The sequence below is a fragment of the Sciurus carolinensis genome, chromosome 7, assembly GCF_902686445.1.
Source record: "Sciurus carolinensis chromosome 7, mSciCar1.2, whole genome shotgun sequence".
Lineage (NCBI taxonomy): Eukaryota > Metazoa > Chordata > Mammalia > Rodentia > Sciuridae > Sciurus > Sciurus carolinensis.
Window position 1 is genome coordinate 15,684,965 of NC_062219.1, and position 14,231 is coordinate 15,699,195.

Below are 14,231 nucleotides of genomic sequence, written 5' to 3' on the forward strand. Positions count from 1 at the left end.
CAAAAAATTCAGTTCAAAGTTTTTGTACAAGAGTACAAAAGCCGTATCTCATAAAAGTGGAGTACAGTACACTTTCCTAGAAAACACTTCTCGGCATTTGCTGTTCTTTGAGAAAAAATAAGCAAACAAACCACAAAATCCCAAACCCAGTGATTATGAAGGATTAAATTAAGGAAGAAAAAAAAATGTAAAACAGAAAACATCATGTAAATGCAGCTGTACAACCTACTGAAAAAGAAGAGATATCAACTTTCTAAGTTTCTACTCTGATCCATTAAGCCAAGATTTGAATCACATCTAAGAATCTATAGATTCACTTTTATCTTTTTTTTTTTCAAGTGACCAAGAAGTTCTTTGGTGCTCCTTGCCTGGCTCATGGTGGCTCACGTTCCACAGTGACATACAGGGACCGATTAAGGTGAATGCTGTAAACAGTTACCATGAAAGAAAATCACTTACTTCAAGTGTCTGCATCAGATTCGGTTTTATTGCATCTTTCATCAACACTGTCAAAGCACCTGTCACCCCCTACAGGACAGAGAAAAGCATTTAGATTACTGAAAGAAGACCATCAGGTTATGTTCAGTCTCTTGGGTGTTTCTCCTCCGTCTGGTGAGCATTCTGAGGCTGCCCTCACCCCTGGGTTGTGGGGGACAGGTCACTGCAGCTTCGGTCCACTTCTCCCCAACCAGAGACAAGAATGGCGGTAGCCAACCCGAGACATGAAGAGTGTGGAGACACACAGGAGTCCTTGCTCTTCCCAAACATTCCTTGATGGCATTTAAGAGGCTCCCCATGCAAAAGATCTCTCAGTCTACCTCCGAGTTTTTTTTGGCAATTTAGGCATATTATATTTTCACTACCAAAAGCTTTACTATTGCTGAAGAAGTGAGAACTGAAGCAAGGCTATTCCGGAATGGGAACAGAAGAGGTCTAGGGAACTGGCTAAGGGTCCTGGCTGGGTGGCACCCTCTAGGCCTGACCCCAGGAGAAGGCACTCAGTGCTGCACCTGGAAGGCTCCTGGCTCACATCTGAAGGGCTCCAGGGGGGTGTGCCCTCTCTCTAGAGTGAAGCTATGCCACCTTATGTAATGGGAGGCTGCCTCTCCAGCTCCCTCCCAGCCCCCTTCAGAAGGAGGGGCTGGGGTTGTGGCTCAGTGGTACAGCACTTGCCTGGCATGTGTGAGGCACTGGGTTCGATCCTCAGCACCACATAAAAATGAATAAGTAAAATAAAGGTATTATGTCCATCTAGAAGGAAGGAAGCAGACCAGGGGTGAAGCCTGAGAGTTAGTGAGAAAAATGCCCCAGAATGTCACTGGTCTACAATTTTATTTTAAATGAGATGCCACCACCATTTACTTCTTTTTCCAGGAAAATCCCTCTCTCCTTGCTGAAGACCCTGTGCAGCATCTTGCTGTTTTTAACACACCGTCAGCAGTTACTGAGTGAGGCTACTGCGTGAGCAGAGGCCTGGCAGGGTAGCTCTGAAGAAAGAGGTGCCACTCCTTGCTGGGCACAGTGCCTCGGAACACACAGCACCTTTTCACCACGTCCCCTGATGTGACGCAGAGGTGCCAGAATCTAGAGAATCCGCACCACTCCGAGGTGCAGAACCTCCGCCCTCTGCTCCTGTCACCAAAGACACTGTTTCTCTCATGTGATCAGTTTCTCTTTTCATAAGACTCAGTTAAGATTTATAAGAAACCAATCCATTTTCTACCTCACCCCGGAAATACACATCACAAGAAAGGCCACTGTTACTATGAACACAGGAAGGTGGCTCTCTGTGAGGGATGGCAGGGGCTCAAAGACACCGGAAGAGCAGCAGCGTGCCTGTGTGTGTTCGCTGTCCTGGCTTGTCTTTCCAGCCCTCTCAATGCCAATGAAGAGATGAAGGGAGGAAGGAGGCTGAGCCTCCTCCTGGCCTTTTGCATCCTGTGTCTATGGTGGGGACAGCCTGGACAAACTCTTCCAGGGCATCTCAGAATCAAAGATCTGGAAGAAACTTCAGTAGCTCCTAAATTCCACCCTCAGTTTTCTTTTTTTCTTTTTAAATATTTTTTTTAGTTGTCAATGACCTTTATTTATTTTTTTAAATTTATTTATATGTGGTGCTGAGAATCGAACCCAGTGCCTCCCACGTGCTAGGCGAGTGCTCTACCACCAAGCCCCAGCCCCAGTTCCAGCCCCAAACACCCTCAGTTTTCTGACTAACGATCAATTGTTCCAACTGGATGAAGCACAATTTGAAGAAATTAGGTACTTTTTGCAAACAAGATACACAAAAGAAATGTAAAAGATTAGATTTTGTATTTAACACTCTTGAAAATAGGAAGCACTATTTGAGGATTAAGTTTCAAACGACTACTGACATATTTATTACTACCCAAGATTAAAAAGATACGGAGAAATGTATTTATACAGAAACTGGTTAAAAATGATCAGAGTTGGTAATTTTTTAAAAAACAGAACTTTTTCAGCACCCTGAATTTGGGTTTCTCTGTAAGCTTTCTACTACGAACTCCGTGGGGCTGCTGACATAAACACGTCTGATCTATCTGACAACCTAGGAGATAAGTCACTCCGATTGTTTCTTCAAAAGTAGCTAAAAAGTCATCGAAACACTTTGGCAAAGAATTCAAATTACACCCTACGCCCTTGAAATTAATAAATAAAACATTACTTTGCCTGGCACCTTTCACAACTGCTGTTCAAGAGTCAGTCTGCATTTTGAATTCCACCTTGTCTGTGACTCCATCTGTGGGGACGTCTCACTATACGGGAATGGTGTTGAATAGGCCTGTGACATCCCTACGCCCTGCAGGCAAATGAAATAGCTTGGGCTCTGCTGGGGTTCATGTCAGCAGTGAGAAAAGGAGAGAAGGAGGATGGGGTGGCAAACTAGAACAAGCACCAAGAAAGTCAGTGGTGTGCCATAAGAACTTTATAGAAAACGTCACTCTACTTATCAGAGGGGTCAGAAGAGTCAGACAGCTGAGATGTGTGTGTACAATATGAAGCCCAAACCCAAGGCACAGCATGAATAAGTGGGGGAGCAGGCTGGTGCTGAAAGTGAGCTATCATAACTTTACCTTCCCGCTGCAGAACACCCTGCTCCTATGCCTTGGAAAGAGGATCTGCCCCTGATTTAAATATGTAGGTACATTTTGCACATTTCTAAAAAGCCCCCAACTGCTGGGGAATGAGCTCACTCTAACCCAAGCAGAAGCAGGGATCAAGATATGCAAAAACAGCAAAAAACCTCTGTGAAGTAAAGTTGTGTTTTGGTCGTAGCCAGGCACAGTCACGGACAAATGCTCACGAGAGCACCGTGAAGCCGGGAGGCCAGTGACCAGAGAGCTTCTGCACCCCATCACATGCTGACACGAGGGACAACCCTCACTCTTCAGACGGACAGCGAGCTCTCCGGGGCCTCTGAGTCATACTCACCAAGTCGTCTGCCGTTACAGGCTGCCCGTTTTTGTCACTGGCCACCACCATCCTCCCCAGCCGCTCCTTCATGTCCCTAAGGCTGTCAGTCAGGGCCAGCACTGCCATGATCTCACTGGCCACTGCGATGTCAAACTGTGCCTAAAGAGGCCAAAGCAAAGGTAGTGGTCAGCTGCAGAGCCATCAGGACAGTGTGTCCACAGGGCGCGGGACCTCAGGCAGCTGGGGGCCATCCTCAGTGGCCACGCTCGCACCCACAGCAGTTTTCTGAGCGTGGCAGAGCACACAGGGTCTTGTCTTGGTGCGACCGAGGGTGGCCTCCCGGTGTGACCACACTGTCCCTGTGCTGGTGAGAGGAGTTGGCTGTGTGGGGCCCGTCAGACCTGCTCACAGCACCATGTGGTTGGCTACTGTATGCAGACTTGAAGCTAAATTTTAAGTCATTACCTCTCTATCGTGGGTCTCCACCACGAGGCCCTAAGTGCTATGAACGCAGGGACCACATGGAAGGGTTCACTGCTGAAGCTCAGCAGGAAGGACGATAAGTGAAACCCAGCTGGCGCTCAATGCCCGCTGACTGAATTAATGAACAGCTTACTGGCTACCTCCCTTGTTGAGGAGACTGCATTTGTCTGTCCAGCAAAGGGATGAGGAATAGAAGGTAAAAGAGGGTCCCTCTGGCTTCGTGCATGGGGACTAGCTTCCCAGAGCAGAGCTCAGCAGAGCTGTCAAAGGGTGGCATGGACTTGATCGTAGCACCAGCAAAGTCAGGGAGCAGTGACTTTCTGCAAAAAGTTCCCAGGACTTCCTGTTCCCCTGTCTTGGCTCTGGCTCTAGGTTGTATGGAGTCCAAGGGGAACTAAAAGGGACCCATGGAATGTGTGCCGCCTCCTCATGATTCCGCCACTAGGAAAGTTTCTTTGGACAAAACCACATCATTAAGTTCCAGCTTAATTCCCTTCTTCCCAAGGGGAGTGTGAGCCAGACAAGTTCAAGCTAACAGAGAGAAAATGGCCATGCCCTGGTGGGTCGCCTTAGGAAGTACTTTATTACCCACTCCCGCCACTGACAAGTGAGGAAATGAAGAAAATAAGGAGCTTTCTGGCTCCTTCCTGGTTAAGATTGCATTAGTCACTGACTCAGTGAAAAAAATATTACCTGAAAGTCAAATACAACTATACTCAATTATTACTTTCTCAGTATAACAAATTCCAAATGCAAGTGATTTTTTTTTGTTGTTGTATGAAATCTAGGACTCTCTATACCCCCATTATATTATAAACCATGTATGTAAGAAAAATGACTAAAATATTGAGATTTTTCTATATAAAACATGAGACTGGAAATACTCTTGCAATATTAATTGTGTAAAAAGAAGAATTTATAACATATACAAGTTTTTAATTTGTATGTTGCAATTTCAAAATTTGCAACTTGAGCGATACAAGAAAAAAGAGAAAGAAAAAAATTGGGCCAATTTAAATATTACTATTCACTTTACTAACTGTAAAGTACATAGTGGAAGATGCACATAGTGGAAGATGTCTGCTAGGCATATTATTTTCACTACAGCATATTTAGGATCACCTAACACTGTAAACACCCTACACATCCACTGGCAGAAAACTGATTGAATCGATTTACATTTATGAGATGTTAACAGTAACCATTAAAAATGATGATGTAGCAGGGGCGCACACCTGTAATCACAGTGGCCCAGGAGACTGAGGCAGGAGAGTTGCAAGTTCGAGGCCAGTCTCAGCAACTTAGTGAGGCCCTAAGCAACTTGGTGAGACTCTGTCTCAAAATAAAAAATAAAAAGGGTTGGGGATGTGATTCAGTGGTTGGTGCCACTGGTTCAATCCCCAGTATCAAAAAAAAAAAAAAAAAAAAATGTAGTTCTACATTTATTACCATAAGATATTCTCCATAGTCATACAGTTTTTAAAAAAAAGGCAGATAAATCCTTTTCTGCTTAAAAATAAACATAAAGCAATATGAGATAATATAACCTTGGGCAAATGAGTTAACGTAGCATTCCCACTTTTCTCACTGGTAAATGAGACTTATAAACCGAATGTGCTGAAGTACATAAGGGGCCTGTTAAGATCAGGCACACAGCACACACTCAGATCGGTCACTGTTATCCTCCGCCTCTCCCGGGCCTAAGCAAACAGTAGGAAAGTCTGCAGAGCAAAGGAGAAAGACCCTTTGCTGCTCCCTTTCTTTCCTCATCCTTTTTTCAGAAGCCACAAGTACCAGTGACTGGGTACATTTTTCCACTTTCCATTTTAGATGCCATATAATTCAGATAATTTATACATATATTAATATAATATCTATACACACATGAACATGGATAGTGGCTTTTTTCTTAAAATACACAGGATTACATTGTCTGGATTTTGATTTGAATTTTTAAGAATGTTTTAGCTTTTAGAAGTCTTTTCACTTCACAATCAGCATGAGAGCTCTGTTTATGTCACCCACCTATAGATGTTATGTTCAACACCTGCACGTACCTGTGTTACTGAGGATGTGCTTTAAATATATGAAATAAATGTCCCCCTGATGAACATTTGGGTTGTTTCAAATTTTCATCATCACAAATGAGGCTTCAATTTATATCCTCAGAGTTTATTTTTCTTTTATTTATTTATTTTTTTTGCACACAAGCACATATTCCTTCTCCTCCTCTTCCAAAATGATTTTGGTCATTAAGTGGTAACTGTTGGAGTATTTCAAATTTTAATGCTAACTAATGATCTTCCAAAAGGCTTTGCCAACTTGTACTCTAACACAGTATAAAGTCTCCATTTCCTTGCATCCTCACCAACATTTCGTGTTAACTATTTATGTTCTGGTAAGCTAGAAGACTGTTTTCATTTGCACTTTTACAGATATCTCCTCATGTTGGCATTTTGTCTCTGCATCTATGTTCCATTTATGTGCTTGACAGGTACTAAGTGAACACTTGCTATTACCACTGGGTAACCAAGTTCTGTCCCAAGCGAAGGGAACACAGTCATGAATACAAAAGGCAAAGCCCCTGTCCTCATGAAACTCCCACCGTAGGAGAAGCTGAGAAAAACATGATAAGCAGAAGTGTGTAAGGACGTTAAGTCCAGTAAGGAGAGAGGGGCTTTGGGGACAGGTCGGTGCAGTTTTGCATAGGTGGCCAGGGAGGACTTGATGGAAAGAGCAGAATTTGCCTTTTGCTGTCCAGATGCTCTTTCTGTTTGGCACACTGATTTTTTTTTTTTTTTTTTTTTTTTTTTTTTTTGCGGTGCTGGAGATCGAACCCAGGGCCTCATGCTTGCAAGGCAAGCACTCTACTGACTGAGCTATCTCCCCAGCCCCCTAGCACACTGATCTTTGTCAGGAGTGTGGTAAAGATCCTCTTCCAGGCCTTTACTGTCTTTTAATGTTTTTGTATGCTGAAGAGTTTCACTTTAATTTTCAATCATGTCAAAATTCTCTCTTTTTTATAGTTTTTGCATTCTGTGTCAGCGGTGGTTCATTATCGACAGCAATTGAAGATGTCTGACTGTTTGAAATCTGTCTGTGTCCAAGTTCCAGGATTTGGAGGAGGAAGGAAGATTCATGGGCTTAGTTTGTCTTCTCAATCTAATCCCTGTATTTACTTTTTTATTTCAAAATATTTCCAAGTCTATTTGGAACAAGGACTTGTTATTACAAGAAAAGCAACTGCCCTCTTCCGACTTAATGTGTAAAGGGAATAAACCTAAAACTATCCAAAAATATAAGGTTTATCAATTAAAAAAAAAATTAGGGGCCTGCTACACCTGGCTAAGAAATTATAGAATGAATTTATAATACCTAAGAGCCACTGACCCACATCAGAGACCCATTAAGAGGAGGGCAGACCTCATTTTCCTTCCACATCCCCTGTGTTTGCTTAATTAGTCATTCGCCTTTGAAAAACTCAGCGATGTTAAGCCCAATAATTAGGTGTTTGCTCTTTGGTTTATGAGAGTCAAGTGTCTGAGATCTTCATTATTCTGTTGTGATGCAGATGTCGTGGGTGAGTTTCCCATAAAACATGTATACTCGAAGGACACCCTGAGTGGCTCTTGCCAGAAACACACAGGCAGATAATGGTGAGGAATGGCACAGCTTCCTGCCCAGCCCCCCCAACCTCCCCCCACCTCCCCAGGCTCTCTCAGTCCTGCACCCTGAAGCAGCTGGAGAGCCACTGTTACCACAGGGGGATGAGAAGGGAAGGCAAGAGGCAGAAAAGCAGAGATGGAGGGAACCAATGCAAGTGAGCCAGATCTGGCCAGGAAGACAGCGCCACCTACCGGCCGGGAGTATCCCTTCTCTGTGCTGGCTTGCCCAATGGTTATTTTTCGTAAAAATCGGTCATTGGTATCCAATACTGAAAGAGAACAGATTACTTGTTCAATCAAAAAGCATGGACTGGTCACCGAGGGTGATGCCGAGCAAGTGGCAGGAAGCGAGGTCAAACGAACAAGACTACCCGCGAGTGGTGAGTGCCTTAAGAAGATACAGGAGGTGATAGAAGAGGGGGTGGGCTAGGACACCCTTCCTAATTAGATAGCAATGGAGTAAGCCAGACCCAGAGGGTGAAGACGGTATGACTCCACCCAAGACAGTCAGGGAGGGAAATCCATGGAGACGCAGCACAGAACAGTTCCCAGGGCAGAGTGGACTGGTTATTTACTGGGCACGGAGTTTTTGTTAAGATGAGGTTCAGAGAGCATCACTGGGGATTTATTTGATGCCATGAAGTGTATGGTTAAGACGGAACACAATTTACTAACTGCATAATGGCCCCGACAAAAATGGTGACGGACATTACATAGTGTGCTTGGAACTTCAAGCATCTGCAGGATGAGGAAGGTTAATCTTTCTTTGACACAGAAAAGCACTAGCGGGCCTGCAGCCCTGCCGGCCTCTGATGTCCCCTAAGCCAGTTGCCACTGATTCTTTTGGTCTCTCACACACACACTCAAACACACTATAACTCACACTCCAACACATATAAACCTCCTCTGCGATTCTTAAAGACATAAGCAGAGCATCTAAAAGGGAAATATTATCACTAGCTAATATGCTCATCCCCAAGATGCTCAGCACTGTTGTATAAAGTGGAAACATCTTTCCCGATGTGTAGCTAGGCAATGTTGGCACCAGACTGAAGCGATCTTCTTACCAAATTTATTTAAAGTCAACGTGGAAATTCAGCTGCTCTTTGTTTAGTAAAGAGAAAACAAGCAAAAGGTTAGCAAGACCAACTACGATCGGTGGCATCCAGTGTCTGCCTGTGCTTTCTATGTGGCCCAGGCAGAGGAGGGCGTCTGCAGTCCACCAGGACCCTGATAACCAGGGAAAGGTGTGCAAGCGTCGGTGAGACCTACGACAAGAAACGTGGAGGTTCGATTCCGCCCACCGGGAAGACAGAGGGCAGACAGCAGCCCTGAGTCGCGACGCGGAGTTCCTGGCCTCTCAGTGGCGGGGCTGCAGGTGGAACGAGCAACACATTCTTCCTTCCTGGAGCAGGCACTGAGAGCCTATTCTGTGCGCAGTGCTGTGCTGGCTGCCCAGGGACCCAAAGGTGACGTCAGTCTGATGGAAGGAACTTCCTCCAAGGGGAGACATGGAGAGCACCAGGAGGAGTGTGGAAGGTCAGGGAAGGGGTCCTGGGGTGGCTTTGTTGTTTCAGTCTTTGCTCCAGACAGTCCTTGAGCCCCTCAGTGGGCTAACCCTATCCCACCTGGGACAGGACCACCATTTCAGCTTCTGGGCACAGCAGAGCACCGATTCCCTACCACGTCACTGGGGCAGTGCAGGGAACCAGAAATTTGAAGAGGACACACAGGGGATGAATGAGGCTGGGGGCCTCAGCCCTGCTGGGAGATGGGGGAAGATGTAAGCCTGTGACCCAAGGGGGGGCATGGGTGCTCAAAGACACAGGGACTCCAACCTGCCCAACTCGGCAAAGCCCTGCTCTTGGTCCTCTGGAAACAAGAGCGGCTCAGTATCTACACTTTCTTCTGCTTGTGTTATGTTTCTGGAAAAGTGTGATTTCTGGTTCCAACCTGTTACCAGGCACAAGAGGTCTCTGAGCTTCTGTCTAAGGCACAGGATGAAATGATCAGCATTTGCAGCCAGGTTGAAAGCAAATTGATTTGACATCCATTTCACCTGAGGTGTTTTTCCATCCCCCACAGTAGGGACCTGAGTGTCCCCTCCAGTTATCCAAACGATTTAATCTCATCACAGGATTACACTAGTTCCAGATCTAAGCCAGAAAACTAGTAATGTCCTCAATTCATGTGTGGAGAGTCAGACTACTTATCAAATGTTAGTTTAATTTCCTCTAACTGTTGTCCATCATGAAACAGTTTTTTTCACTTAAGTGGCTCAAACAGTAAAATAATTTTAGTGGTTCTTTTTTTTTTTTTTTTTAATAATTTTTTAAATTTGTCACATCTGTTAAAATTGATTTGTAACCACGGAACACTTGAGCCCTGTGTTCCTTCTCAGAGAGAATCCAGTGGCATCCTGGCCCTGGGTGTACGAGGTGCTGTGGCTTCTCTCTCCAACACCTCAGCTGAGCCTCTCTTTCTGATGTCTGCCTTGGCTGGAGCCCCAAAGCAGCCGTGGAAGGATGCCAACCTGTGTAGAAATTTCTCTCTCGGTGTATCCTCACGCACGGTTTAAAACATACTAATTTCCATTAGCATGCCTTTTTATCCACCGGTAAACCTCCCAAAAGGTTTTACACATTTAAATATAACGGCATTTAACAATTAATCTTCCTAGTTATAAAAATTTTTTTCAAACGAGTAGGCTTCCCAATAAAATGCTGGTAAATATTCACATCAGTTGTTAAAAATACTGTTGGTCTCTTTGAGAACAGAGGCATTTTAAATAAGTTGTGATTTACCCACAACACTGCTTCAGGGGCTGGGAATGTAGCTCAGTGGTAAAGCGTGTGTTTTGCATGCATGAGGCCCTGGGTTTGATGCCCAGCACTGTGAAAAGTGAAAAATAAGAAATAAAGTAAAATGACCATTAAACAAAAGGGTAACAAAATAGAAAATGCTTATGACCCGAATGAAACTAGTTAAAAACAAGACCTATATACCCAGATTATAACAGAACTATATACAAAAACACAGATGCACCTCCAGGCCTGGTCCGCAATCCCAGTGGCTTGGGACGCTGACGCAGGAGGATGGTGAGTTCAAAGTCAGACTCAGCAATGTATTGAGGTCCTAAGCGACTCACTGAGATCCCGTTTCAAAAAAAAAGAAAAAAAAAAAAGGGCTGTGGATGTGGCTCAGTGGTAAAGCACCCCTGGGCTCAATCCCTGGTACCAAATACAAGACAAAACAAAAAAAATATGCACTGAAAAATGACAAACAGCATTGTTATTCATCTAGTGAGGTGATGTTCCTTATTTATTTGGCACGTTTCCAAAATCTCTACACTGTTAGTTATCATTTTAAAATGAAAAATAGACCTTTAATAGCTTCCAAGGATATTTTAAGTTAGTTTGGGAGACAAAGACCACAGAGAAGCTGCCTAAGACAACCACAGTGTCCCATAGTCACGAGTGGTGCTTTCAAGTTTGCAAAGCACACGCCCATTTATTTCCATGATGCCTCTTGATGTGAAGGCTGGTGTCAACACACACGGAGCATCTACAGTCCAAAGATCCACAATGCTCCAAAATCTGCGTTTGCGTGTCAACTTAAACCACAGGTGGAAAATTCCTCACTGTGAAACGTGGTTCATGTTCCAAATTATTTAAAAAATTGTATAGAATGACCTTCAGGCTATGTGTATGCGGGGTCTATGAATCAGAAATGAGTGCCTTCTTTAGACTTGAGTCCTGTCTCCAAGAGACTTCATTATGTTTATGCAAGTCTCATTTAAAAATTCTGAAATCAAAAATACTGTGCTTCCAGGCACTGCACACAAGAGCTACTCAAGCTGTATTCCATTTTAAAGATGAGAAAACTGAGTGGGTCCCGTTCTTGAAGATGTGCAGTTCGCACCTGGTAGAGCCAAGACCGGGTCTCTGGTATCTCTCACCTCATGGTCTATGGGAAAACATGTGGTTCTTACTGGCCTGGCTAACGGAGCACAGCTTCATGGTGGGGTGAGACCTGGGCTGGACTGGGCAGGGCAGTGAGGGGGGTGGGGATGCTTGAGCAAAGGTTGGCAAAAGGCCAGGGCAGGCTGTCCTCACTGGAAAGCAGACAGGAGCAAAGGACATGGAGCCACACTGCGGTGGTCCTAAAGGCCAAGCTGAGCAATAGGGACTTCATTACATGGGATGGGAGGAGCCATTGGAGGCTTCTGATCAAGGAAGTGTCTCTGTCAATATGAACCTATGGGACCAGAGGATGGAAAAGAAAGTAAGATAAAGTATTAGAAGGTAACTGTCAGAAATTGGGGACTTGATAAATAAGTTGTGAGAGTGGATAAAAATAGAAAATGGAAGACAGGTCTGAGGAGGACAATCCAGGAAGGATCAGGAATGCATGCCATCCAGTGTGTCTGCAGCCCCGAGGGTCCATCAGGTATGACTGTCACCTTCCGGGGAATACACATAGTCAATCATCTCCTTTTCCACCTCCAGAAACCTGGGGCCCAGCACACACATGTCACTTGCTCCAGGCCGTGCAGTGCGGCAGCAGGAGGGTGGAGAAACACATCTGAGGCCCTGACTCAATGTTTAGTGCTCTACCCCACTATGGTACCCCACAGTGACCCCATAGTGACCGTCGAAGTACAGGGGGCAGAGTGGGAGGAAGGAGGACACCACAGCTGAGAGAGGCAGGGAGGCCAGGAGGCAGCCACTGGAGCCCACCGGTGCTGCACTTGAAGCATCAGAGGGAGACTTGGCAAATGGCGGGAAGCACCAAGCAGATAAAAATGCAAATTAGAGAGCTGCTTAGAGAAGGTGTGAAGAAGTGAAAGGACCAACACAGGGAGACGTGGCTTTAATTTTTTTTTCTTTTTTGAAATCAGAGACAGAGGCCAAAGAGGAGAGAGACAGAAGAAGAAAATAATTTTCCTTGAAAAGTCTGAATGGGTGGGAGTAGATGGGACTGACTAAGCCCAGGTGTTTACGGAGGCGGTGAAGAGGAAGGAAGATGGAGGGAAGATAAAGGTAACGGAAATAAATGGCAGGATTATGAAGCCCAGGCCCAGAAGACAATGGGAAGACATAAGAATACACATTAATGACTTCAACCAAAGAGTTTCCGCTGGAACATACTCTCCCGACTGGCCTTCAGCACGCTGCTGTGTCCCCAGCACCTACCTCTCTGCCACGTGATGGTGCTGGGGTCGATGTTGAGACGGGCGAATTTACTCACTTCCTCCTCCGTCAGCGTGCCTGGGTCAGTCTTATTTATCCCCAGTTTCTAATGATTAAGAGGAAAAGACGTGATAAGTTCAAGAAGGAATAGAGAGCGTAAGTAATGCCTCTTGCTTTATTCTCTCCATGCTAAGCCTTTAAAAAAAACTAAACTTTACTTTGAGTAAAGTACAGGTTATGCCAAATCAGACAAATAAATGCCTGAGGTCAAATATCTTTTCCAAGTACAAGACACTGAAAATCTGCATTAGACCCTTCAAATGATAGATCTAAAAATGGAGTCTGGTGGGTAATTCACCATGAACTCTTGGGCTCGATGCTGGCTGTCTGACCAGAGCGTTTCTAGGTTGCCCTAGGAGGCCACCATCCACCAAGCTCTGAAGGGACATAGACTCCTGCGCCCGTAACGGATGCTTTAGTTCATTAGTTGTTCTTTCCAAATGCAAACACCAAAGTCTAAGGTTTATGTTGAAGATTCAAAATAAGTTATTTCTAATTCACTAAGAAAAAAATTAAAATTTTCATGCATCTTATTTCTGCAAAGAAAACATCCTAAGAAAGTGGTTTTTCATGAAGAAGTATAAAAAAAAAAAAGAATCCCAGAAACAGACACTGTACGTGTTATAGCTGCTGAGGATGGAATTGCTCTCAATAGAGTGAACTTGGCTCAGTAACAAGCAAGGCAATGAATTTAAAAAAAAAAAAAAAAAAAAAAACATTAATACCAACCAATGGTTATAGATTATACCATGAAGGGTTATTTTCTAGTTTTTGACTAAGAGCTAGGGGAAGCAACGTGAGTAGCAGCAAAAAAGCAGCTAAGGCATTAGAAAGAAAATAGCACGGATAAGAATTACGATGGCTTTCTCAAGTACAAGTGGAATATTAAGTTGCAACAAAAACTGAGACAGATGATTTCTCAAGGCTATCTTGTCATTTCACAGAAATTGACCCATTTTATGAAAATACTTCTCTTTTGAAAGAGAAGGACGCATCAAAATGCAGTTTGTTAGGGTGACTGGGGTACTCATAGATGAGCGAAGCGCTCCTCTCACTTCACACAAGAAGAAACTGAGCCCTAAAAATGTACTTGTTCACCTGGCTCTGTGGTGCAGGATCCAGGTTTCAGGCTTCTAATTCTGCGCTGTCTGCTATACTGTTCAGTCTCTTTAGAGTGTAATACCCAAAAGAGTATCTGAAAACCAAAATCAAGTCAAGTTCAACATTTCTGGCTTTGGCAATCCTTCTGATGTGTTTCTAGGATATTTTCTTTTTAAACAACTGCTAACTGGAAACTTACCTTCAGGCGAGCAAGCTGAATTTCTGAAAATTCTCTGACACCATTCACTGAAGGGACCAGACGGTTATACAGAGCCTAAAAAATAAATCAATAAAC

At 44.2% G+C, this 14,231-nt stretch overlaps 1 protein-coding gene across 1 annotated transcript in view; it reads right to left on the minus strand.

Annotated features, from left to right (window-relative positions):
* Mthfd1l (methylenetetrahydrofolate dehydrogenase (NADP+ dependent) 1 like) overlaps positions 1-14,231 on the minus strand; it is a 202,129-nt gene that overhangs the window by 127,666 nt on the left and 60,232 nt on the right. The window contains exons 15-19 of the mRNA XM_047559648.1: positions 14,136-14,210; positions 12,779-12,881; positions 7,776-7,852; positions 3,454-3,594; positions 460-528 (exon numbers count right to left, since the gene is read on the minus strand). Of these exons, the coding sequence (XP_047415604.1) occupies positions 460-528; positions 3,454-3,594; positions 7,776-7,852; positions 12,779-12,881; positions 14,136-14,210 (465 nt within the window). The remainder of the gene's footprint in view (positions 1-459; positions 529-3,453; positions 3,595-7,775; positions 7,853-12,778; positions 12,882-14,135; positions 14,211-14,231) is intronic.